Source organism: Talpa europaea (genome assembly GCF_964194135.1).
Source record: "Talpa europaea genome assembly, chromosome: 2".
NCBI classification, from domain to species: Eukaryota; Metazoa; Chordata; class Mammalia; order Eulipotyphla; family Talpidae; genus Talpa; species Talpa europaea.
Window position 1 is genome coordinate 63,687,056 of NC_140068.1, and position 27,383 is coordinate 63,714,438.

The 27,383-nt window shown below is 36.5% G+C and overlaps 1 protein-coding gene across 1 annotated transcript in view; it reads right to left on the minus strand.

The window, feature by feature from the left end:
- BCKDHB (branched chain keto acid dehydrogenase E1 subunit beta) overlaps positions 1-27,383 on the minus strand; it is a gene marked incomplete at its 5' end in the record, with an annotated part of 180,772 nt that overhangs the window by 141,617 nt on the left and 11,772 nt on the right. The window contains 2 exons of the mRNA XM_084228864.1: positions 24,943-25,011; positions 26,412-26,489. Coding sequence (XP_084084990.1) covers positions 24,943-25,011; positions 26,412-26,489 — 147 coding nt within the window. The remainder of the gene's footprint in view (positions 1-24,942; positions 25,012-26,411; positions 26,490-27,383) is intronic.

The following is a 27,383-nucleotide window of genomic DNA, read 5'->3' on the forward strand; positions in this document are numbered from 1 at the left end:
AAAGGATTGCTGGAGTGAAGGACCAGAAGCAGTGTGCTGCGGAGGTGCAGGCGACAGTCAGCATTGTGGATGCTTCAGATTGAAGTTATGGAGGTGCAGCAGTTACTGATAATGACGAGGTCTGGGGTATAACCAAAGAGGCTGAGGCAGGATGGAGGACAAGATCATTAGAGCAAGAGAAAAAGAAACAAGAAGCCAGAGTACTGAGACCATCCATGTGGATATGACAGGAGTACTAATAGAGTGACTGACAGAGCCAGGGAAGATGAGAAAGGATTGCCTGGTGACAACAGATGACAAGGAAGGACAGTATTAGTGCTTAGTACTCGCCTGGAAAATTGAAATCATTCAATGACTATTTTGAAAGGATAACTTCATGAATGAAAGATAGGTTTCTTTTCATTTAAAAATCAAATTTATAAGTCTCTTTTTTAAACTTTTTGAAATAACTGCACTCAGCTTTTTGATATATGAAACCCAATTTCTCAAATTTACATAAGGTACTATTATGTGTTCACATAATAATCTCACACAGGTCACGTCCTTTAGTTCAGGTGGCACATAAGACAAATTACAACATTTATCCAGATGGTAAATAAAATTTAAGATTAGGTCCAATTCATATCTTTCAAAGGCAGTTGAGTTCTATACTAATAATAAATTTCTGAGGTTGAAAGAGAATTGCAAAGAGGAGGAGCTGGTATGAAAGTGCTGAGGTCAAGCCCCGAAAGAGTTCAGTGAGGTATTTTGTGGCTTTGATTTCAAGTAAAGGAAGTAAACACGCCTCCTCTGAAACAGTTCTTCAATGACCAACAATATTGATTGAGTCAGAAAAAAAATTAAATACCATCTGAATTACTTCTTTTATTTAGAAAAATGAATAAAGATAAATTAACATTTTGGATAAAATTGCTTTTGATAATACAGACAACTAGAATAAAAGATTCATACAGGGCCTCCCTGGTGTCCCAGCAGGTTGAGTGCCTCGCTGAGAAGCTGTCCACAGCCTCTGCAGCACCAGTTCAAATCCCAACTGGCCGGAGAGATTCTCACATGGCATGGCAGACCTCTCCTGTCTCGCCCGCTGCTCCCCTCAGCAGTGTATTTCGATTCTTCTGCTGTTCTGCTCCCTGCTCTGTCTCTGGTGGATTTCTCACCCTACTACGCTTCTGGCCTATACCCCAGTTCCTATATAAATAAATAAATAAATCTTTAAAAAAAATTCATATAATATGCCATTTTCCTTTATCTTGCTTAATTTTAACTTTGCTTAAATTTTATTAGGACTGTATTTAGCTCCATGATTTTATGTCAATTAAAACATGTATAGAAAGCCAGATCATTAAGTTAACTGACTTGTTCATTTCTCATTGTTGAAGATCAAGCATAAAGTCATATCACTACTTTATAATAGTTTTCTTCTTCCCTAAAGGGAACATAATTAAGACATTTTACATTACTGGCAGCATGATATCTATGATATTGTCCATGATAAAATGCCAAATATCAAAATAAAACTAGCAGTTAACTTCTCTGACCAAAGAACACAGATGGGAACAAATGAGACCACCAGTTAGTCCCATTCCCTATCACAACATATAGGCCACAACTGTAGACCAGAAACTCGGAAAAGAATGGAGCTGGAAGGGATCATGCTCAGCGAAATAAGCCAGAAAGAAAAAGAAAAATACTGGATGGTCTCACTCGTAGCAGGAATTCAGAAAACTTAAATAAGGGACTAGGAAAAAAACTAATTATAATAAAGTAAAAATCAAAATCAACAAGCAACTATAAACCAGAAACACACTGGGGAGCGAGGGGGAAGGAAGTAGGATCAAAACAAGGGTGGTGGGAATTGTATGGGGACTATAACCAAGATGAAAATGCATACATTGTGCAAAAATGAAAAATGATGTAAAAAATATATAAAATAAAAAATATATAAAAAGGCAAAAAAAAAGGAATACAAAGAAACAGAAAATGAAACAGCCATAATTTAAAGGTAACAAATTACTTCTTGATAGGTTAAAAACAAATCATTTCAACTGTTCTTGCCCTAGCCATTTTTCAGAGACTATAACTAGTTTTAGTTTTAGAGTTTCTCTTGTGAACAAAGTGGTCCTGCAAGTTATTATGTCTACCTGCTATAGAATTAAATTTTGGTTTTCCCCATAAAAATTTTTTGAAAAGTCAGCTTCAAACTGCCTATCGTTAAGCAACTGGTCACTCCCTTAGGACACAAATCCAGGGGGGTAAATCAACTCTGTCAGGGAACCAGCTCAAGTCCCAGAGTCCCTGAACAGAAAGATAAATAAGGACATAAACATTTATGACTAATCTCCAAAGTAAACCGGGGGGAATAAATGTCACTATAGACAATTTTAGCAAGGGTAGACAGGGGTAATAAATCCTACTAATTTTAGTAACAGATTTTCAGGAATATGTTGTGATTTCACAATTAAAAGTTTACTGATAGAGGTGAAAGCTTTTGTTTTAAGGTCAAATAAATTAAAAACACAAAATTAATCCAGAAGATCACTTCTGCCTTTTAAAACAAGTAGAAAAGAATAGACCACTCCATTCATTAGCTAAATAGGTTAGAAACTCATTTAAAGAGTAAGTATGCAAGCAATGTTTTAAATACCAAGTAGGATGACCATTACAAATTATCTTCCAAACTGAAATGTCTAGAAGTATTAACAATACTAAGAATAAATAACATACTTAATACTTAATAATACTTAATACAATGAATAATGCTAATAATTAACAATAATATTAACTAAGAATAATTAACATTATCATCAGGCCTAAACTAAGTAGTCCCAGGAAAACAGACCAGTCTTGGTAAATCAAGACTTATAGTTACTAAATCAAACAATTAAATAATATTAATACCTAAGTGAAAAGTATTAAGGAATAATATAAACCAAGTGTTCATCTTAGCCACAAGTACAATACTTATGCCTAAAATGAACACTTGGAAGGGAGGAGCACAGGGGACTGAGGTGATGGTGCATGGGTGAATTGGTGGAGCAAATTCTATGGGGACTACATCTGAGGGGGGGGAAAGCAAACATTGTTTAAAAATGAACAATGATGTAAAATATACATAAATAAATGAATTTTTTTTAAATAAGGTGACTCATATCTAGAGCTAAAGAATGAAAAAGTGATATGAAAAAACCACCTTACGACCAAGGTAGTAGTCATAGTTTAATGCCTATGGTGGGCACAGGCATGCATGCAGCCCACATTCCCCAGTTGCAAAGACTGTGTTGCCCCAGTTGCATAGAGTACTGTCTGCCAGCTGACATCACTTGGCAGCCCCCTCAGGGACTACCTCAACTCCAGTGAACTTCCTAGCTCAAGAAGATCATGGTTGGTGGCCAACATCCAAGGACTGATCAGTGTAAGAATATAAAGGCCTGGTCACTTCAGCCCAACTAGAAACAGGATCAGTAATGACTAAAGATCCCACAGGGTTGGCCAAGGTTGCCCTTGGGCCTAGACTCTCCCTCTGCCCATCCTGCTTTCACCAAAAGCAGCACTGTATTTATGGTTCCAGAAGTTACTGGGTTCCACGGTTTTCAGATCTAGGAAGTTTACCTGTATTTACAATTATCTTATAACAACACTCTCCAAACTGTAGCTTCTGGGCAACAATGGCTAGAAAGGGTTACTTCTGAGCCTTATCCTCTGTTGTTCTGAAAACTCCTGAGAAGAGAAATCTGAGTCATTCTAATGAATAAGACGGAAAATTAACGAAGAGAAAAATCAACCAGCAGTAAATATGTTTACTAAACATTAGAAGGATAAAGTACAAAAGCACCACTGTAATTGAGTCTACAATTCTGGGTGCAGATCCAATAATGCCCAAGTATTCATTGACTAGATTAAAATTTGTAAGCTCCTCTGATAAGAGCATAGAATGTGCCTCATTTATCTTTGGACACGCATAGTACCTAGTATAATGTCTTCAATTGAGTAGTCATTTAATAGTATTATTCAAGTGAACAGATTTGAAAGATCCATTTTGCTTGGCTGAAAGAACAATAATCTATGGCAATTGAGATGTGGTAATGTCCCACCAAGTACTCAAGATATAGCTGTGACAGCAAGCAGACAGGACTTGATATAGATACAATATATACATGAAAATACTCATTTAAATAATGGGAAAATATAACAACAAAGAGAGACCACAGACTCACCCAAGCACAAAGATAAGAACTATGTACAGTTACTAGGTCTTTAACACCTAGGATAGTTGTTGGCACATAAGATTTTTTAAATATTTAAAATATTGGTTTAATACATAAGTGAAATAAAATGAGTGACCAAAATAATTACATTAAAATAGAAATGACAACAGAAATCATGATAAATTATAAAATAAAGCTAGATCACATCTTGAAAATACATTCAAACACAAATCAGTGGATTATTTACCTGACAGCTATATTTTAGGTGATCACATCTTATAGAAATTTTAGAAAATACATTAACATGTCTTATTTTTAAAAATCCATTTGCATGGACTCCCCCATATAAGTCCCTACTTTTCCATTTCTTGGCTAAGGAATCAAACCCTCTACTGCCTAAATCCTGTTTCAAATGCCTTTCCTGGGTATAAAAGAATTCAATTGGTCAGTAACACTATTGTAAAGCTATAGTCACCAAAACAGTACAGTATTTGCACATGAGGACAATGTGCAAATAGAGAATAGAGACTCCAGAAACATCCACACAGGTATGGTCAGGTTAGGGGCAGAGGAAAAAAAAGAAATTTTGAAAAGACAAAAAGGAAAAGAATCAATTTTAAGCAAGTCATAGAGACTGAAATAGGGAAGATATGTTTGAAGATTAGCCACTGTAATTATGATAAAATAATGTCTAATATCATAAGCCAGGGATTCTCAAACCAAGTACACAATTTTTATACATGTATGTATGTATTTGCTTTACTGAAGTAAATTTAGTTTACAACACTGTATACGACTTAGAGGTATAGGGTCATATCCTTCAGATGTTACCACAACATCACCAAGGCACACAAAGTCCTGTACCATCATCCAATCTGATCCCTCCCCATGCTGCTCTCTAACCTACCCTTCCCCTTCTGGTAACCTTAATTCTACAGTCATATTTCTAGAGTTTGTTATTGGATTGGTTTTAGCAAATCTTTGTTTTATTTCTCTATATTTCACATGTAAGTGACACCATGTGGTAACTGTCTTCACTCTTCTGACTTAATTTCAATAGCATTTCCCCCTCCAGTTCTAATAGATACACAACTTTTTTTTTTTTAAGATTTATTTATTTATTTATACAAGCACTGGGTACAGTCAGAAGCACGGGAGGATGAGAGAATTCACCAGAGTCAGAGGGGAGAGCAGAACAGGCAGACTGACAAAATACACTGCTGAGGGGAGCAGCGGGCGGCAGGAGAGGCCTGTGCGCTATGTGGGACCCTCACCCATCGGCTGGGGATCGAACCAGCGCTGCAGAGGCTGTGGGCAGCTTCGCAACCCAGCCCTCAACCACTGCGCCACCGGGGAGGCCCTAGATACACAACTTTTAAAGGCAATATGTACTCTTACACTTCTAATGTCAACCAGCTTTAATATATGCTATTTTAATACAAAGTTAAACTTAATGGCCTCATTTACCAGGACAAAAGCAAAAATAATTTATAATTATATAGCCAATTAAATTCTAAAAATAGAGGATAACAAACAATGTTTTTCCACTAAAATGACAGCTCCAATTTAGCTTCAGATCCACTTCTGATTTTTTTTTCCTTTAATGATTTTAATGGAAAAAATGGACTTTTCAATTCATTCCCTTGTACAAAATATTATGGATAGCCTTCTGTCTTTATTAATTGTATATACTCAGACTTCATACTAAGTAAAACCACCTACAAGCATTCCTTGAATGCCGGTTTTAAAGACATTACTTCAAGGTAAACTTGGTATTATGACCATATTGAAATATGTGTTAAATGATATCCAATTATTACCAGAATGAGGTGCAGAAAATTCTTCAGTGAGTGTTAACATACTAATAAACTTACTATTGGATACTACATTAAAAAATGGAACAAAGTACTCAATTTGGCACAACTTAGGTCTTTAAGAAATGAGTTGTATCCCAAGGGGTGGAATAAATGGAGTATATAATACAAAAATAAGATATCAAGTATACATTCTTCCTAAGCTCTTTGTATGGATGTGGCAGGGGATGAATATCAAGCCCTCCCAGATCACCTTCTGACACCAAAGGCTTTGATTTAGACCCAGTGAAAAATACAATTTGGTATAATTTGTTTTAACAAGGGAATATGCATTAATTCAGCATGTACTTGTCCATATACAAGTCACTATAGTTGGATGCTCAAATGATGACAAGATAAATGAGACACCACTAAGTTTAAACTTCTAAGTATTAAAACAACTTATAATGTAATCACATAACAAATATAAATAACTATGAGAAAGTGATATAAAAAATAAGAAGAGAAGGGAAGGAGAGATTCAGGTGTAGGAATCATGCAGTTTCATTAAAGAGAAAACACTTGAAATGGGCAGTAAAGCATGGGCAGAATTTTAAAAGGCATATGTAGAATAGGGGACTGCTTGACCAACAGGATGAAGACAAAAAAAGAAGTGCAAGGTCAGATCTGGGAAGTGAACCAAGGAAGGTGAAATACAAAGTAATTGGAATAATACTGGGAATTAAAGGTAGACGTTTGGTTAAAAGTGTGTGCTTTGGTGAGAAACACTGGGTTAAGATGTAGCTCTACCACTTTCTGGTTGTGTGATCTTTATTCATAAAGTTAGAATAAAAGTAACCTGTTGACCAACCAAGGTTGATCTCAAGATTAACTAAGGTATGTACAAATGCTCTGTAATCCATAAAGCAATAATGTTAAGTATTATTATTAGATTAGTAGTGAGGAAAATAATGAGAATCAACATGGTTTAATAGGTGTTAGTTGAGAGGAATGTTCAAGAAATGAACCCCCTGAGGGCTGGCACTGAGAAGTACTGGGACCATATGTGGTCTTTGAGATCCCAATCTCAGCTGGAGAAGCCCACCCAGTACTGCTTATCCTCAATCTCAATGTATTACAGTTAGGAAATTTATATGGTACTCTGAGTCACTCCATAATAAGCACACTCTCTCCATCCGGGGTGAAGGTGGGAGTAGGGAAGGCAGGTCATGGTGGGAGAGTTATGACAAGCAATTCTAAATGAACAAAAATCCTGTTTGATTAGCAAAACCAGGAATAGACTCAATAAGAGGATAACATGCATACCTGCAGCCAAAGATCCTGAAATTTACCACTGGACAAAGGGATTATAAACAGGTGACTAAGCGATTGCTAACCTTCGAAAAGACATAGCCCAGGAGTGGAAATGAAGAGTTAATGACCAAAGACAACTCCTGGATTAAGGAACATATGCTGTGTATGCAGAGGCTTGGAGACTAGGCATATCAAAGATTGAACCCAAAGGACTCAAAGCCTTCCAACATACTACTTGGAAAAGAGAAATACTGGATTCCAATAGATGGCAGTTCTATTCAAGTAGATGTCTGCATGGAAGCAGTGGCTCCACACTATTCACATCTTCAAGGTTATATGAGCAAACAAAATGAAACATGTGCTGAGTGCTACTCGCCATACGTTTGTGTTAGGGCTTTATGACAGGGTAATCTGCAAATGCAAATGTAATAGCGTGACCTTGACAATACAAAACCAACATAGCATTCCCAGAGCCCCAGACATCTTCAGGAATTGCCCAGCACTGGCTGAGATAAGGGATACTTAATCTCAGAAGATAGAACTAGTAAATTCAAATAGTAACGCTTTGACACTTGTACCTAAGGTAAAATTTTGTTTCTATACATAATCTTTCAATCAAGGAGATTCCATAAATGGGAAATTTATCTAAAATAAAAGTGAATTTAAACAAATAAATGTTCAGAATCTGAATGTTCAGGTTTTAAGAAGGATGTACACAGCTATTTAAGTTAGACTCTCTTTTAAGTAACATTCACAAAGAAAAACACAAACACCATTTCAGTCAAACTGATATATACTATGTCTCAAAAAAAGAATCAGTTTTGCTGGGAGAACAAAATAGACAAACTCTTTGGTTGTTCTACCTTTAATTATTAATGTCACATTGATATGTTTATTGCTCTAACTATATAAATTTCTTACATGAAGTTATCTAAAACATATTGAGAGATTAAAGTTGCAATTTAGAGAAACACACACTAAAAATGTAATTTTTCAAATAAATGAATATATAAATGATGCTAAAAAAAGATTGCAAAAAATGAATACAAAAAGTATTTCTGAATAAACCTGTAATGACTTCCCTGTACTTAAATACAACCAAAGATGTTTTTCCTGAAAGTCAAAAGATTTTCATCATCCTGTCATACCAGCTGGAATTTAAGGGCATGCCATCTAATTTTTTTTTAATCTTCCTTCATTTATATGGAAATGAGATGTTTCCTAAAACATATCTGTACTCAGTACCTACGTCAACAGTAAAGCTCAAAGCGCACAAATCCCTCCAGCTGATTCCTGACTGTAAGTGAAAACAGCATGCCAACATCATCTAAAACCCATGTGCGTCATTCACCAACAAGGACATTACCAAGCTGTCAATTTCAATTAACCTGCCTAGCTTTATAAATAGCCTAAACTTCCCTATCTAAATAGGTTGGTGCCCTTTTCTCAGAAGCAAAGGAACAACATGACAAAGATGCATGAAAAATAAATGAGCTTTCCCCTTTGTAAACAGAAGAAAGTTGACATTAAACCAATTCGAAATCCTAATTGAAGAGCTATTAATAAAATAAAGCTCAAGAGAATGAAGAACCAGTTTTAACCAGAAAATAAACATTCACTAATTGTATCTACTCTTTTCAAAATATCTGAATCCCACTGCTTATAGTAACTAATGCAAGGCTCATAGACAAGCAGAGCATGATCCTTAAAATGGTTTCATAAGTAAGACAGTTTCAAAGCCCAGGAAATTACTACCTGCCCCCTCCAAGAAAAATTATTTTGAAAATTCATTTTTATCTTTCTATTCTAAATCTGAAATGTGAATAGTTTTAAAGCATTATAATTACTTCTGCTAGTTCTAGATTTTTCTTCCTTTAAAATCAATTTACTCCAAGAATATTCTTCACATCATTCCTACAAACTAATTACTTGTTTACAGCACCTTTCTACTTCACACTTCAATAAGTAAACAGAAACAGAAAACACATCAATGAAATTTACCAAAGGACAGAAAAGAACTGGCATTGATCCTTAATCAAGCTACTGAAGTCATTAATCCACTTAACTAATGTCCATGTGTTGGAAAACATGGTCAGCCAACATATTAATTTCAGGTAAAATATGTGTGAATTCATGTGTGTGTGAGTATACGTGTGTCATCCAGGTGATACTTGACAAGCTCACTAAGACAGCATGACAAAGTGACATCTCACACACAATATGGATAATATTCAGCTCACTGAAATACCTAAGACATGATCATAAACTAAGAAGTTAAAAAAAGATTTCTGCACAATGAAATAAAGACAGGACAAAATGGATAGACTATACTTTGAAAAGGTCCCTTAAACTCTCACAACTGCTTTAAAAAAATTTTCATCAGAAGTCACCTCCTTGATGGTGCAAGGGTGCCTTGGGGAAGGAGATTCTATGGGGACTCAATCTGAGGTGGTGGGGGGAAGCAAATATTGTCTAAAAACATGTAAAAAATGATAAATGTTAAAATTGAAAAAAATGAAAAAAAAGTCACCTCCTGATATGAAATACTCTTACTGTGTCACTTAAAAAATCTTAAAGACTTAAATCATTTTATTTGCACTAAATCATGGAACCATTACTACTGTGACCACTCCATTCATTCAACCAATTTCCATGTTTAGTACCTTTTTAGCCTCCTGGAAAATGTAAAGATGAACTGTGTATAAAAATACAGGATGGGACAAAATAAAAATAATGACATTTTTGTGCATGGTGCGAAGTAGTGGTCTAGTTTTCATTCTTTTGCTTATGGTGATTCAGTTTTCCAGCACCATTTTTTGAACAAACTGTCCTTGTTCCATTGCATATCTTTTGCTCCTTTGTCAAAGATTAAGTGGCCAACAGGCATATGAAAAAATGTTCAACATCCCTCATAATTAGGGAAATGCAAATCAAAACCACAATGAGAAACCACCTTGAATGGCACATATTAAGAAAAACTAGCAACAACAAATGTTGGCGAGGATGTGGTGAAAAGGAACTCTCCTGCACTACTGGTGGGAGTGCAAACTGGTCCAACCACTATGGAAAGCTACGTGGAGTTTCCTCAAACTGCTAAAAATGGAGTTACCATATGACCCAGCAATTCCACTTCTAGGAATCTACCCAAAGGACATAAAGCACCTATCAAAAAGATACCTGCACCCCCATGGTTATTGCAGTACTATTTATAATAGCTAAGACTTGGAAACAACCCAAATGCCCAAAAATGGACGACTGGATCAAGAAGATGTGGTATATATGCACAATGGAATACTATGCAGCAATCAAAAAAGATAAACTAAGACATTCGCAGCAACATGGATGGAGCTAGAAGGAATTATGCTCAGTGAAATAAGTCAGAAGGAAAAAGAAAAATAGTGGTTTCACTTATAGGAGGAATATAGGGGAACCAAATAAGACATCAGGGGAAAAAAATAATAACAATACAAAACAAAACAAAAATAAACAATAGCCAACTATAAATCAGAGGCATTCTGCAGGGGAGGGAAAGGGATCAAAATGAGGGTAGGAAGAGTGCACGGGACCATGATGATGATGCACAAGTGAATTGGTGGTGGAAATTCTATGGGGACTACACCTGAGAAAAGAAAGCAAACATTGTACAAAAATGAACAATGATGTGAAACATATATAAATAATAAAATTTAAAAATAATGGCATTATAGAGGCAATGCTAGGTGGAAATGACAAGAACAGTTGAGAGAAATTACTTCTAGTAGCAAAGGCTGTGGTGAGGAAGATGTGCTATGTCTGGAAGTGCAGTTCAGATTTGAAGCAGAGGGAGGACTTTGTGAGGGACAAAACGGTATTAAAAAGGCAGAGGAGCAGAGAAGCATGAGTACAACTGGTCAGTAGAATGAACATAGCCAAGGGTATGAGAATAGGGGGTTGATTGCGGGGAGGCCAAAGTTAGAAAGAAAAGTCAAAACCAGGTCACTTAATATCTGAGTTTAGAAAGCTGAATTTTATTATTCAATATGTGGGAGATTTAAGCAAGGAAATAATTGTGATCAGTGCTGTTTTCTGGAAAAAAATAATTTCACCAATGTAATATAAACTGGACTAGAAAAGAGAATGAGATCTCAGACTCACAACAAATATAATCATTCAGATCCAAAGTAATGAGGGCATGAACTATAATAGTGACAGTAGGAACAGGAGAGAGAAACTCGAAGGAAAAGAACTTGATAGGTTTGAAATATTAAATCTGAGGTGTTTGGAGGACCCACAGCAGAAATGCAAGGAAAATCGTGTTCTACATTCATTGAAAACTAATACACATATATGCAGAAGGATGAGTTTAACTTGAAATGAACTGAATATTAACTTCTTTTTTAATGTTAGGTCAAATTTTTAAAGAAAAGGTCAGAGAAAAGCCAAAAAGAATCACAAAGCATAACTTGATAGTTTGGTCCAAATCAGATGGCCAGCTAAAGAAATGGTAATCTAGTATTTCAAAATTAAAGAAATTGATATGGATGCTACATGACAGGATAATTATATCACCTCAGAGGCTCAGTCTTCTCATCTACTTCTGAACCACTTTTACATGAAAATTGATTTTATTTAGGTTAGCAAGTCATTATCTGTCTCTTTAATTGCCATGCTCAGGGAAGGGAAATTTTGTTTCATGCAGACTTAACCCCTGACAATTGTCTACATAGATCCTTTCCTTTCCACTTGTCTTGATTTTCCAAAGAATCACAAGTTCTATCGGTGTCCCTGACTGACTCTTCATTAACCCCTTCTTGAGTCATTTTGCATCCAATGCCTGCCAGAGTTTCTCAATTTAGACACAATGGTTCTCAATGGTCATTTTTAACAAAGATCTTAGCAGACTTAAAGTGTTAAATTACTTGAATTAATACATAGAATCATTTTATTAAACTTGCAATTCCTTATATCCATCAAGTATAAATGCCCGTATAATCATTTTTTCCAAAGAACACACAAAACCAAAACATTAAACAACATTCATTAGAAATCAGGTTTTTCTAAAACTTACAATGTGAGGTTCAATCACAGAAAGATAAGGTCTTAGGTCTGGGTCTACCTGTGAAACTTAAAAGAAGTTACATAACCTTTCTGTGTATTTAGATGCGTTTCTACATCTACACAATGGGATAATAAAAGAACTTCACAGAATTGTGAAGTAATCAGTATGTGGAAAGGCCTCAGAACAATGCGTGTGTAGGCAGTACTGAAAGAGTTCACTGCTACTATTGTCACCATCATTATCATTACTATTATATATCAATGTAGCAAATACATGTGCATATAAGCATAGTACTAACTGCTAATTACCTCTCAATATTCATTCTTCCTTTCTTCTACAGTAACAGAACCCAGAGTTTTGGCTGAGCATGTATCCAAGCAAAATAAAAACAATTTCCTGGCCTCCCTTACCTCAAAAATAGCTCTCCATGAAGAATTAACCTCTAAGATTCTGCCAGGTGGTGGCAGGAAGCTGGAAATCTGAGGGCTTTCTAAAGACTCAATTTTCCTTATTCCAGATATCCCCCCCCACTTCCCCTTCTCCTTATTCCAGTAGAACCTGGTTTTGCCAATTTCTGAGCCTTTGAATGATTCTGTGATGTAAACTAGGCTGGTTTTGGCTACCCCACTGCCCATTCCTCTGGATTCTGTTTTTCCAAACCTACTAAGTCCTTTACCTTCCAGCTTCCAACATTTTGCTCATGTTTTTTCCTATCCCATTCTTCCTGTCCTAAGTACTTAGGTCTTTGCAAAGGAAGATCTTTTAACATTTTAGTAGGGTTTTAGGAAGGAACAAATGCAGATACCCAAGTTTGTCTCTTCATCTAGAAATCTCTACCATTTTCTATCAAAATTTTCAGTGCACAATTTAACTCATCCTTTGTCACTTAAACTCTGGACTAAATAAAATAAACAACGTTACTGGACAGTTCTAACAGTTTTGTATTGCTATTTTCCCTTATACTGTTATTTTACTTTTCATGTAATTATGCTTTGGCATTTCAAGTGTACTGGGATTTCCTTAAAGGCAGCAACCACATCTTAAAATTTTTAGTACCTTCTAGAGCAGTTCTCAAAATTGACTGCAATTTGAATCACCCAGAGACCCTTAAAACCCCAACACCCTGACCACACCCCAGACCAGAACTCAGTCTCTCAGCTGAGACCTAAACATCAGTATTGCAATAAACAGCAAGGCTGAGAAGCAGTGCTATGTAATGAATGGTGGTGTCACTATCTGGAGACCAATTATAAAGATTTATTCCACATATGTACACACATGCGACTGAAAGGCCTCTCTACCTTCCTAGCATGGCTTTTCCAACAAGTTCTTAGGACTAATAAACTTGTCTCTATAAACAGGAAATAACCTGAATACTACCAGGACATACTAAAGAAGTGCCTCAGGTTAAAAAAAGCTTGGGGATGTTTTCTACTTGTCAGATGATAGTTTAATATTAACTACCTATGCCCTGTGTCCACTGGCCAGTGTGCAAGGATAAGTCAATATCAATCTTTCTCTAATGAATGTACTTTGGTCTATCACTGCCTTCATAATCCCTTAATTCGTTGCAAGCAACTGGCCTAGCACTCACACCACGTACTTAATGGATATGGGACTATTTTGAATGGCCAGCTTCCAGTTCTGCAGAAACTATAAAACTCAATTGAACAAAGAAACTGATGGAGTTACCAGACAGCAGAGGCTCCAAAGTATCTATGCAGGAGTTTAGCAGAAGCATTTTAGTTGAAGATTAAAGCCAAATGGCTTGTCTTAATCTTAAATTTTCATAGCTAGCCCATTGTTTTTACTTACATTTTATATCCGTGGTTTGGGGGAACTGATGGAGATTAAAGTCAACTCAAGCACCTAATGCCACACCAATTAGCAAAGGCAGGGACCACAGGCCCATATGTCACTGCACCTCACCTTTTCATTTCCTTTTTTTAACTGTTCTTCAAATAGAGTAGAAATCAGTCCACTATGACCATGAATAGTGATGGCATTAAAAGAATTAGAAACAAATGTTATTCAGCTTTTACTTCACTAAAATATTTAAGGGTAATAGGAGCTAAAGGCTGAATAGTGCAATGTCTTCTGTCCGTATCTTAAGAAACAGCAAGAACTAGATAATAAGGCAAATAAAGGAAATATGGCAAGAACTGAATGAAAGGAATGCTGCATTGAGACTACTTGGCTCAATTTGACTTATAAGATCAAAGAAATCAAGGGAGGCTGGGTAGTTTAGAGACACAAAACAGATCTCGCGCCCTTTTGATTCACTTTCACCAAATTGTGTGATAAATGGAACCTTTAAGTAGAACATGGTGCAAAATTATATGTCAAAATCTAACATATTTCTTTATATAAAGATTTAAATGTTATAAACAGAGTTGTAACCTTTGATCTATACCCACAAAATAATCAAAAGCAAAATGGCTAAAATGCTCTTCAGCAGAAACTTCACAGAATATTTGACAAGAAAGCATGTCTTTTTCAGGCAAATGATCAGTTGCCCTTACAAATTTGTTGAGACTTGTGAATTTGTTGAGAATGTAGTGGAACTACCTTCTTTAATATCTATGCTAACAGTATTTAATTTATTTTGAATAGTTAGAGTGGGTTTATGCATTTAATAATGTTCTTTCTTCCTTTGATTAGAGAATTAAAACATGGTTCCAAAGTGATTTGAAAGCTCCCTTTTGAGTTTTGAGAAATCTCAACTTTTTAAGAGCAAAATGCTCAACTTCTATGTACAGGATCTTTATTAATTAAAAATGTAATAATATGTTTGTGTGTGTGTGTTCCATTTTGGTTTAGAAACAAGTTGGTTTCTTCTGGACTCCAAATTGGCAAAGAGTAAAGAGGGTTAAATGAGCAGCGTGCCCAGAAGTTGAAATGAGAAATCCCTTACTATCAATGAAGCTTGAGTGTTTAGGAGCCAAAATTAAAAAAAAAAAAAAAAAAAAAATCTTTTGGCTAATTTAAGGTTGGCCAGATGCCAAAACTTCTGGCTGGTGACCAGAGGACCTCGGGAAGAGGATGGCATGACGCCACTAAAGAAGGTCAAGCACTTTTGCTAAAGCGCCTTTGGGTGTAGCTGCTCACTAGGAAAATGAAAATTTCTTGCCTAACAGGTTTCCCAAGTGATTCCTTAGCACATGTCACTTGCCAGCCTTGACCTAACTGATCCTTCAGCCCCTTTGCCAATCAAAGCAACTGAGAAATCTCATCTACACTAAACAGGAACAGAAAACAAAGCACTATGCTCCAGCCCTTTAAGACTTTACACAGAAAGTCTCACTCAACAAATATCTGGCAAATTATATTAATGCTATCCCCCAAACAGAGCTGTTTTTACAAGTCCCCAATTTGACTGGAAAATTATTTTTCCTGGGGAATTATTATTATGTGATTTTATAGTTGAACTGAAGGTGATGAAAGTGGAATTCCAAGTTACAACTGAAGCACAGAATGTCAACTATTTAATATCAAAACACTTAGGTTTGAATTTTCTGAGACAGATAAGTAACAACGTTGGTTCAAGTTACAACACTGATTCGATATCTGGGTGCAACATCAATGTGAAGTTGCCATACACAAGCCATAGACTTCAGTCATGTAACATCTAGAAGGAAAAGCACTCTCAGTTGAAATTTAATGATCTTTGTGACCAGTTTCCTCAAGACAAAGGAGTGGGGGGGGCAGTTGTGAGAGAATCCAGGGATTCTCAGATATTGAGCAATCTCAACTGTCTATATAAAATTTATTATACTGATCCCCTTTCAACCATGGTAACTTCTGGGATCTAAAAAGAAAAGTCTTACCATTAAAAATGATACTTGAATCAAAGAAGTAGCAATTCAGAATAAATAAAAAAGTAATTTTTTTAAAAAAATGACTGTCTTCAATGTGTAAATATCAGAAAGTGAGCAGTTCAAAACAAAAGAATTAAAAATGTCTATTGCACCTAGTTCAAGAAATACTAAAGGCTAAATAAGGAGTTTGTGCTCTTCCCCATTAGAAGTATGACTCTAAAGACAAGATTTTTCATAAGATTTGCTACCAAGTTTGGGAAGCTAACTTAGTACCACCATCCCTGAAATTAAATGCACATATATGTTATATTTGACAATAAAATGTAAAAAAAAAGCAAAGATCTTTTACTGCTTGCATTATTCTGAATAGTTTTATTTTCTATTTTTTAATTATGTTGTTTCAAAAGCTATATGAATCAATTTTATACTTTCCGACAATGACTGTAATTCCATTTTTTCCAGTCTTCTTTAGCCCAAGCCTATCTCCTAAATTGGTGCTCACATTTCATAATATTAGAAGTCTGCCACATATTGTCAAATAATGTTGGGAAAAACTGGCTTAAGGGCATGATGCTCTGATGCATAAAATGTTAAAGAGAACACCTGTTGGCAGCTCTAAAATTTATTGTTTAATCAACTAAGGAAAAAAAATAAAAAGTCAAAGCAGCATTTGCCACCCTGGAACAACTTAATGAACTAACCAAAAAAACTCATTCACAAAAGAAACACAAAAAACAATTTTTAAAAATCTTTTTTTTTTTATAGAGGCATGTTTTATTTATTTTGTTTGTTTGTTTTGTTTATACATGCACTGGGTACAGTCAGAAGCGCGGGAGGGTGAGAGAATTCACCAGAGCCAGAGCGGGGAGCAGAGCAGGCAGAAGGACCGAAGTACACTGCTGAGGGGAGCAGCGGGCGGCAGGAGAGGTCTGCGCGCCATGTGGGACCCTCCTCCGATGGCCGGGGAGCAGCCGGGGATCAAACCGGCGCCGCAGAGGCCGCGGGCAGCTTCGCAACCCAGCGCTCAACCGCTGCGCCACCGGGGAGGCCCATTTTAAAAATCTTTTTAATATGTTACTAATGACTAGCTGCTTCTTACTCCATGAATAATCAAAACCCTGGAGCTTTATTTCTTTTATTCTTTCTTATGTTTTTATATATATCTAAATTACTCATTTATAAATAAGTCAAATCCGTGTAGTACAGAAAGCGCAGGACTGGGTTTTAGAATGGTTTTACAATCTGGCTCACCTATTTGCCACTGGGCAGCGTAGTAACATTTAACCTCGCAGGACTTCAGTTTCTATAATATGTGGAGATGGACTAGATCAGGGTATTTCTACCTTGGCGCTACTGGCATTCAAGGCCAGATAATCCTTCATTTAGTGAACGAGTGCTGCCCTGTGCATTGAAGGAAGTTTAGCAGCATCTCTGGCAACAACCAGTTGTGACAATCAAAAATATCTCCAAATGTGTCTAAATGTTTCTGGGTGAGCAAAATCACCCCCAGTTAAAAACCACTAGACTAAATGTGTCCTTATATTCTTTCCAGTTGTGATATCCTACAAAATATATTAAATATATTCTTAGGGGCCCTCCCTGGTGGCGCGGGTGTTAAATGTCTCAGCATTATCAAGCTATCTGCAGCCACTGAAGCATGAGTTCAATCCCCAGCCAGGTAGTTAACCCACATGGCTCAGCAGACCTCTCCTGCTGCACGCACTGCTCCCCTCAGCAGTGTATTTCGTCAGTCTGCCTGTCCTGTTCCCCGCTCTGGCTCTGGTGAATTCTCTCACCCTCCCGCGCTTCTGACTGTACCCAGTGCTTGTATAAATAAATATAAATATAAATATAAATCTTTAAAAAAAAATTTTCCTAAATGTTAATTTGCTAAGTCACTGACAAATATGCCAACTGTGCGAGCACACAGTTTGATTTTTAGAGAAATTGAAATACATTTGTAACAATTCTAGTTTTATTAAATTTTACATTTTTTGAAATGAAAAACTACAGAAGATCATGAAAGCAATATATAAGGGAAACTAATGTAAATGAAGTATATTTCAATATTTTCGTCCCACTTTCTAGGGTAACTACTTCAACTGGATAAAAAAGAGATTAAAGAAGTATATTAAACATATTCCTTATCTACTTTACCACATGTGCGCTTTTAGAAAGCAAAGGAGCTTTATAATACTTGGAGCAATTTAAAGTGCATGACTTTTAGGAAGAAAAATACTTAAAGCTACTAACAATCCTTTAAAAATATCTTTCAGAGAGGAAAAAAAAAGTTCATAGCTAGTATTCTATCTGTCCAGAAGTTAAATGTGTATCTATCTATCTATCTATCTATATACATCTATATGTATATAGATGTCAGTAGGAAAAATAAACCATGTATTCTATTCTAATAAATCATATATATTTTCCTGGATACTTATCATGAATTTACAAAGTTGATCCCAGTTTCAATTGCCCAGACACCAAAGACTGCCATTCTGCAATGGGACCCAGATATCATCCATGACCATGATTATCACCCAATTTACCCTTTCTTTGTAGTAGAAGCACATTTTCTTTCTGTTCAAGATATTAATTTCATAATTGATGTGAAAGTATAAGATACTTGTCAAAAGATTTGCTACCAGTCTCCAAATTTAAAATTTACCCTGGAAAAGGGACTTATGAAGAGAAAATTAAATTCAGTAACTAAGGAAGCAAATGGTTCTAAACAGATAAATAATTGTTAATTCAGAAAGCCTTTAAATGTAAAGGAAACCTAGGCATAAAGTAAATCTGTTCCTTTTCTTAACAGAAAATAAAAAGCAAATAAATAAATAAAGCAAAAATTAAAAGCACAAGAATACCTAAGTGTGTATCCATGAGAACCAGCTGGTCTTTTCCTTTCACTTTACTGATAAAGACACATTACTCATAGTCGCTCCCAAATACTAGCACATTATAAACGAAAATTCATCTCCACATGCCTGTCCTAGTTTTCATTCCTCAATTTAGTGTTTCAATGTATCTGGTCATAAATTTATGATGTTCACATAAGAAAATAATGCCTGGTTATTTTCCCGAATTGCTACAACAGGCCACAGCTGTGGTGTAGAAGAATGAATACAATAATGGGAAACATCTACTCTAGTGAAAAGACAGATGTTTCAGCCTGTACATGCTTCAGCAACACCTTTACTATTCCTTCTCTCACCTAAACTTCCTCCAATGAGTAGACTAAAACATAGTCTGTAAACCACAGCCCAGCAACATTCATTTTAGGACAGAACAGTGTTAAATAAAAACATATCCAGAACTTTACATAGCAAAATCTTATTGACTAAAACACACACAAACACTATCATTCAGGTAGTGACAATAGTGAGACCATGTGGAATCTGTTACACTGTTTATATAAAGGGACAGGTGGGATTCAAATAAAATCACATACACCCTAAAAACAAACACCCTGGGATTGCCTTAGTTCCACTTATTCCTCCTGATCAATGGATTTCCAAAGCCGCCTTTTTGTTATGAAATACATTAATAATTTTTTTTTAACAACTGATAAATTTCTTGTCAATTTTCAAAGCACTCACATTATTTTGTTGTATCAAAGAACAAGGAAGGAGGAGAAAAGTATAGTCACCCTAAACCTACCCATCTGGATTATATGGAATGTAAAATAGCTCTAATCTCCCTTCCTTTGATGATAGCATTGCCTCTAATTATGCAAATACTCCTTTTTAATATTAAGTAATATTTAACTTAATATTATTTCAGTAACCTGCAATCCTTCATATTCTCTCTTCCGAGGGAATTTAAAATGCCTCTTAGTAGTTCCAGAGTATTGGTATAATGTGAATAGGGATGGGCTCATTTCAAAGTTTAGGCTGCCACCTACTGACGGTGCTCCCTTCACACTCAACACTCAGCTCTTCCCAGGAAAGGACTCAATTCCCTCCGCAGCAGTTCTCTTTGCTTTGATGCAACATACACCACTATTTCAATACAATCTTTTAATGCTTTTCAAGATAAATTCCTTTAACTCCAAAAGACATACTAAGCACACATGTTCTGGATAGCTAAAAATTTTAGCCTGTTCACAAAAGAACAGAAATTTTTTTAAAGGCGTGTGCTATTTTTTAATATGAGCAAGCTCTATTTTAATATTTCTCTTCACTATTTCCTTTACGCTTTACTCCTGAAAACTGAAGCTCACTCACTAGGAAGTAGTGATGATTTAATTGTTTACATTGATCAACCTGGATGGAATATTCAAATTTTGAATTCACAGCAGCTGCTAACAATAAAGCTAAGATTTAATCAGTCATTAATTAGCTCAACTCCCTGTCATGTAAATAGAAATCTGAAGGTGCCCCCTAAGAATAGTGAACTTTTTCAATTAAATTTCTCCTTATTTTAATCTATTTTTGAGAAAATAAATCATTATTAAAGGAAGATAAAGACATCCCCTTTTTGAGGCAGTTGACCACTGTCTTGATGAAAGTAAAGGGTACATTTACTCAATATTCATTTAATAAATAGTGCCTGACACTTCTTTAGGGGATAGGAGTGGAGACCTAAAAGCTCCTTTGCCTTCCAGTCCCTGTCTGCTGCAGTGATCTGGTAGGGAGACATTACAATACAACTAACAAGGCGTAAATGATGCAATCTGAAGAGTGATAAAGTTATGACTGAGTTGGCTTGGAAAGTCAGGAAGAGCTTTATAGAGGAAGAAGAAATAGGTATTTACCAGGTAGTCAGCTGGTATGTGCAAAGGAAGAGAGAAAAAACAGGGGCTTTGGGAAAACACTGAGTAATTCACTATTTTAACGGCAGGACACAGGGCAGGTTCTATGATTCGAGCAGACGGGGTAAAGAAGAAGTCCTAGGGCCCTCAGTGGCTTTTCAGGCTTTTATTGGGATTTACCAGGTACACGGCAGGCAGAGGTACCAGGGGGCCGGGAGGCTGGCAGGCCTTCCAGCAAATCTTCACTCTTTCTGGGCTCTCCGGCACTCTCTGGTGGTCTCTGCTTCTCTTTTGCTCTCGTTCTCTCTGCTTCGCATGGTTCTGCTGGTGTCCCCGTGACACCACCCTCATAAGCTCAGTCTTTCAGCCCAGGTGTACCCACTTATGCATGCCCACACCCCACTCCAGGTGCCCGCCATCAGGCATGCATTCAGGACCGCAGGGATCCATCATCAATCCTAATAGTGGGAGGGCAGAAAAGCCTGATACTTTTTTACCTTATCCTACAACTATCAATAAAAAATAAAGTGAATGAGATCAGGTAGGTAAGGGCCAGATTTCAAAGGCTTGCATATCTTCTGCCAGGAAATACACATTTTATAATGATCACAGTGGCAACAAGGTAGGGAGTTTGAAGACTAAGGAAGTGATGACTTGTCAAAACAGAGATGACCAAAGATATGAAGAATCATGGAATAAAATTGAAAAAGTAAAAATGGAAAGTAAAAATGTAGGGAAAATGGAGTTACTTAGGTTTTTTTTTCCCACCACCCTCCACCAGCCGCTATGGCTGCTACCTGCGGCCTTACTTTCCTTCCAGGTTGCATTACCAGCATGTGATATTGTGTTACTTGCAAAAAGCACTTCGGAGCACAAGCACGGGGCATGAATACCTAGGATTACGGATACCAGAAGCCAGAGCACATAGGGCACGCATACCTGTAAGTACAGATGCCCAGGTGGAGATCATAAAGAGAGAGGGGGACCAAGAGAAAACACCAGAGAAAAGGGAGAGAGCAGAGATCATGAGAAGGCTGGGAGGCTCGGTTGCTGCCAGCCTCCCAGACTCCCTGTTTGCCTGCCTGCTTCACTACCTGCTGGTATGCCTGTGTACCCTGGTTCAGCATTAAAGACCTGCCAAATCTACCAAGAACTCTGAGATCCCTTATCCATCTGCACAAATCCACAACGAACCTGCCCAAATTGTGCCTGTTTTCCCTACAGAGGGGTCATCATGTCAAAGACAAAATTGTAGGGCCTGACCAGATATGAGGAATGAGAAAGAAGAACACTAGGATCTCCACAGTTTGTGGCTTAGGTAACTGCACGGACAATGGTTATTCACCAAGATAGGAAATGTAGTGGGAGGCACAGTTTTGCTGGGTGGACATCATGAAAGCCAGCTTTGGAAATGCTGAGTTTGAAGTGACTGGAACATCGAGGTGAAGATGTGTAGTGGTATGCTGAATATACAGAGCTGAAGCGCAGGCCAATGCCTAGGCTGGAGATAGAAATTCAGCAGTCACTTGTGTGGGCTCAACTGGGGATGAAATGCCTCAAAAAGGGTATGGTGAGGAGAGCACCTCAGAGGAGTAGCTGGGCAGACAGCCAACAGAAGAATCTCCCGCTTGAATAAGCACCTGGCATGCTTCCACATCGGTTCAGGCAGATGCAATGATAAAGGCTAGAAACTGCTCAGCAGTATAGCTAGACCAGGTACAGAAACGTTACAAAAGTGTAATTCAACTTCTGGTTTCTGGTTCTATGTGTCAGGACTTTGAAAGTCACCATTCCATCCTAACAAGTAAAAAGCTGAAGCAAATGAAAAATCAGCAACTCTTCTCGGAACCACAGACATGGAGAACATGGGGAAAATTGCTAACCTCAAAGCGGGAAACACAGATTTGATTTTTCTCTAGGTTCACATCTGGAAGTATGTGTAATTTTTATTTTCTCCTTTATGATTTTCTACAATGTGTATGAATTACTTATGAAATCAAATGTATAAAGGTTTTTAAATTGTAAAAGATGTAAAGTTTGAAAACAAGAACAAATCCTTAGATTCTGACAACAGGTGGTTACCAGAGAGGAGGGAAACATGAGAAGGGTGAAACAAAGGGGCAACTGGATCATAATAGATGAAAACTAGACCTTTGGTGACAGTCATACAGTGGTATCTACAGGCATCGCGGTATGAAGCTGTACACACCTAAACCTTAGTGTTGTAAACTAATGTTACCTGGATTAAGAAAAAAAAAGAATCTCACACTTGCAACTATTTAAATAATAAGAAAAATCTAAAGTTTATAGGATTTGAATTAGCTGGAATCAATATAGTCTAAGCTATTTCAGACTGGCCCAGTGACCTCAAATGCTAAACAGTTGTTAGAGGGCCAGAAGCAAGCAGAGGGACATGAGCCAGAAAGCCTACCTACTATCTGGGGAAGAGAGAAGAACTACCTGGGAGTTTTTGATAAGCGACATGGAAGCTGCTATGGTTCCCTGGGTTCATGTATAACAACCTCAGGGAAGAGTAAACAAGTGGGAACGATAATCAGGAAAAAAAAAATGTGGTGCAGGGGTTAAAGACACAGTGCTATCAAGCTATTGCCAGCCACTGCAGCATGAGTTCAATCAGCTGCCAGGGAGCTAACCCACATGGCACAGCAGACCTCTCCTATCTTGCCCGCTGCTCCCCTCAGCAGTGTATTTCAGTAGATCTGCCTGCTCTGCTCCCCATTCTGTCTCTGGTGAATCCTCTCACCCCCTAAACTCCAGTTCTCTCACCCCCTAAACTATTATACCACAGTTCTTATATGCATAAATAAATCTTTAAAAAAAATCTTGGAAGACCCTCACTCCTTGCACTGCATGCAAGAATGAGCTCTACAGGGCAATGGCAGACATAAGAAGAAAGGTAACTATCTGTCAACTCTTCCCCCTAAATTTAACAGTTTTGCTGACTTCTGAAGGAGATAAGATTAAGTAAAGAAATGAAAAGTCAAAAGCACCTCCAGAATATCCCTACCAGTAAAAGATTGACACACATTTCTTACACGGCAAGTCATGGTTTCACGTCTGAGTTAAATGAAATCAGTGAAAGCAGAAGGCAAAAGTCCATCACTCACCAGGCAAAAAACACAAATTAGCTGGGGTGAAACACATAAAAAGACAATGTGATGGTTAACTTAATGTGTCAATGAGACAAGGTTGTAGAACCCAGTTGTTTAGTCAAGTACTAGTCTAGATATTGATGGTATTTTTTTAGGTATGATGAGCATTTACATTAATGAACTTTTAAGTAAAGCAGATTATCATTCATAATGTGGGTGGTCCTCATTCAATCACTTGAAGGTTATATGAGATAAAATTGAAGTTTCCAAAGAAGAAATTCCACCTCAAGATTCCAACATAGAAACCCTACCTGGATGTCCAGCCTGCTGGCTTGCCCTTACGCATTACAGACTCGGCAGCCCCCGCAATCATGTAAGTCAACTCCTTAAAAAGTAAGTCTCTCTTACCTTGTCTCTCAAAACATATAGATATAAATATAGATACAGATTTATAGGTACAGATGCAGACATGAAAACATTTAGATACACATAAATGTAGATATAAAAATATATCCTATTGCTTCTCTTTCTCTGGAAAACCCTGACTAATGCAGGTTGAAGCAGAATAAGGCAGAATCTTGAACTAAAGGAAATGGACTTGACGTGGACTAATGCAGGCAGTGAGATCAAAGATTTCTGAACATGAGTGACAGGATAAACAACATATTTTATGAAGATGATTTTGGAATCCATAATATGTGTAATACAACCTAGAGCTGAGAAATGTTAGTTAGGATGCATCTGGAAAAATATAGGCCAAAAGATTCTGTGGGTGGTTGTGAAAAACATAAAAGAACTATCCACAGAACAAGGACAAGCAAATAATTTAACAAGAATATTTTGTATTTTCAAGATCTTTAAGTAAAAATTCTACAAAATAATGTTAATACATAAAGATATTAACTTACCATATTTGTCTCGCAAGCCAACAGTACATCTAAAAACTCCACCAAAGGCAACATCTTCACCAAATATTACTGAAAAACAATGTTTACATAACATATTTTATTTAATAATTCCTAAGTGATACTAACAATGAGAAATAAGTAATTTAAATATTAATATGTTTAAACCTGGAAATAGAATGAATCACAGATATGAATCAAAGTCTCTCAATGTCAACATTATTGACACTCTGGACTGGATGATTCTTTCATTGCAGGAAAGAATTAAAATCACCCCAGAGAGAAAGAACCAGTGACCTAGAATGTCATTTTGTTATTACCCATGAAGAAAATAAGGCCAGAGACTTAGTAAAGTAACTTGCCAAAGTTTTTTTATGTATGATAAGAGTTAACAATCTGAAAAGTTGAAGAAAAAGTATTTCAAGCTGAAAGAAAGGTGATTAGATCATTTGAAACAAAGGAGACAAGTATGGTAGGTTTTAATGAGTAAGGCAAAAAATGGAAAAGGAAGAAATTACAAGGAGCTTTGTAGTAAGGCAAAGAAAATAAAAGAATGAGTATTTACAATATTGAATTCTAGTCCCTAATGTACCTAACCAGTTTTCTAGATCTCAGAACATGACTCAAATAAGGTCTAATCATCCACTAGTCTAATACTTTCTCCTAAAAAAATAACCTCTTTCTCATTTGCCTTAAAAATAGGGATTCTCAACATACTGCAGGGGAGGAAGAGGGAGAGGGATCGGAGGGAGAGAGTGAGGAGCACAGGGGACTGAGGTGATGGTGCACGGGTGCATTGGTGAAGGGAACTCCATGGGCACTACACCTGAGGGGGTGGGGGAAGCAAATATTGTTTAAAAATGAACAATGATGTAAAAAAAAAAAAGTATTAAAAATTTAAAAAATTAAACAATTAAAAAAATAGGGATTCTCAAGTAGAAGCCCAAAGTATATTAAAAATATATGAAGTAAAACCAATCAAATTTTAAAAATACACAGCACAAGTATAATGTTTTTTATCAATAAATTATTTCGATAAATATTAACTTTCTTAAAGTCACTTATAAATATTAAAATTATTTCCAAAAAAAAACTTACAAGTTAAATGATAATATAAAGGAAAGGAAAACAGAATCAAATCTTCATTTATAGCTATCTGAACAAAGTGGCATTTACCATGTTTTCTACCTGCTAGTGAAACAGGAGTACACAAAAGGTATTAGTGTACTATCAAGACCATACAGAGTATGGGAGAAAAGTTAATGATGTTAGATGTAAGAACTAACTCATAATGGGGTGATGAATAATTCGTGAATATCAAAATTCGATTATTTGACCTTCAGCATTTGATTGGGTCTTTTAAAGAATTCAGATAGATATAATGCTATCCACTGAGCCCCAGACAAATATTTCCAACAAATCTTCAATTCTGAATTAACATGGCTACAATAATCAAGCACAAAGGAGTTTACCTGCGGTGGGATCTCTGGCCAATGAGTTGTCCAAGGCACTTGTTACTGCCTGGAAAAGATTCATTTTCTGAGTTTGCCCTGCGAAAAATGGAAGGAAAAAAAAGTAACATTCCATGCATTGTAAAACATATTAAAATTATGCAATTTCTTAACAGGTAGCTACAACTTTATTAAATCAAGGTAGCAAGGAAGGTATAGAACGTACTCTGAATTTATTGAATTATTTGTAATGATGCTGGCTCTGTGGAATATACAAAAGCAATGCAGACTTCAAAACGCTTGTTGATGAAGTGCAATTTATGCATATTTTAAGCAATTTTAAAATAAGTACAAAAAAAAGAAGACGGAATATATCGAGTGACCAGTTGTGTGGAGAAAATAAAAGTTATGGAAAGTTGGAAAAGGGAATCAGTCAGTGTGAGAGTGGTTTGGCAAAATACCCTGGATGGAGGTTAGGAACATAATCTGTAATAAATGCACATGACCGGTGGCATGTGTTAAATATGCCAGTAAGAGCAAATGGTCATGGGCCATAAAACAACGAGGAAAGTTAAAGATAAACAACAGTACCCAGAAATGCTTGTGTGTGGAGAATAGTACAACTGGTGCTGAAACACATCAGTATTGTGCCTTTCTACTGTCTTACTGCTCGGGTAGAATCTGCAAGCCAACCTCTCTCCCTCCATAAGTTATTGGGAGGGTTAAATGGAACATTACATATAAAGTACTTATGCAGTAAATGCTAACTAAATGTCAGCTATTAATTATTAAATTCTGGACTCTGCCCATGTCCATCTTGACCTTGGCATTATTCTGAATGGTATAAAGCTTTATTTGATAAAATTCCAAATGTTAGAATTCAGAAACATCGTGACTTTAGAGCTTCGATTTAAGCACTGTTGCTGCTTATTGCCCACAGGCATCCCAGGCTTTAGGTCAACTCCTCTCCAAAAGCACGATTCAGAGCATAGA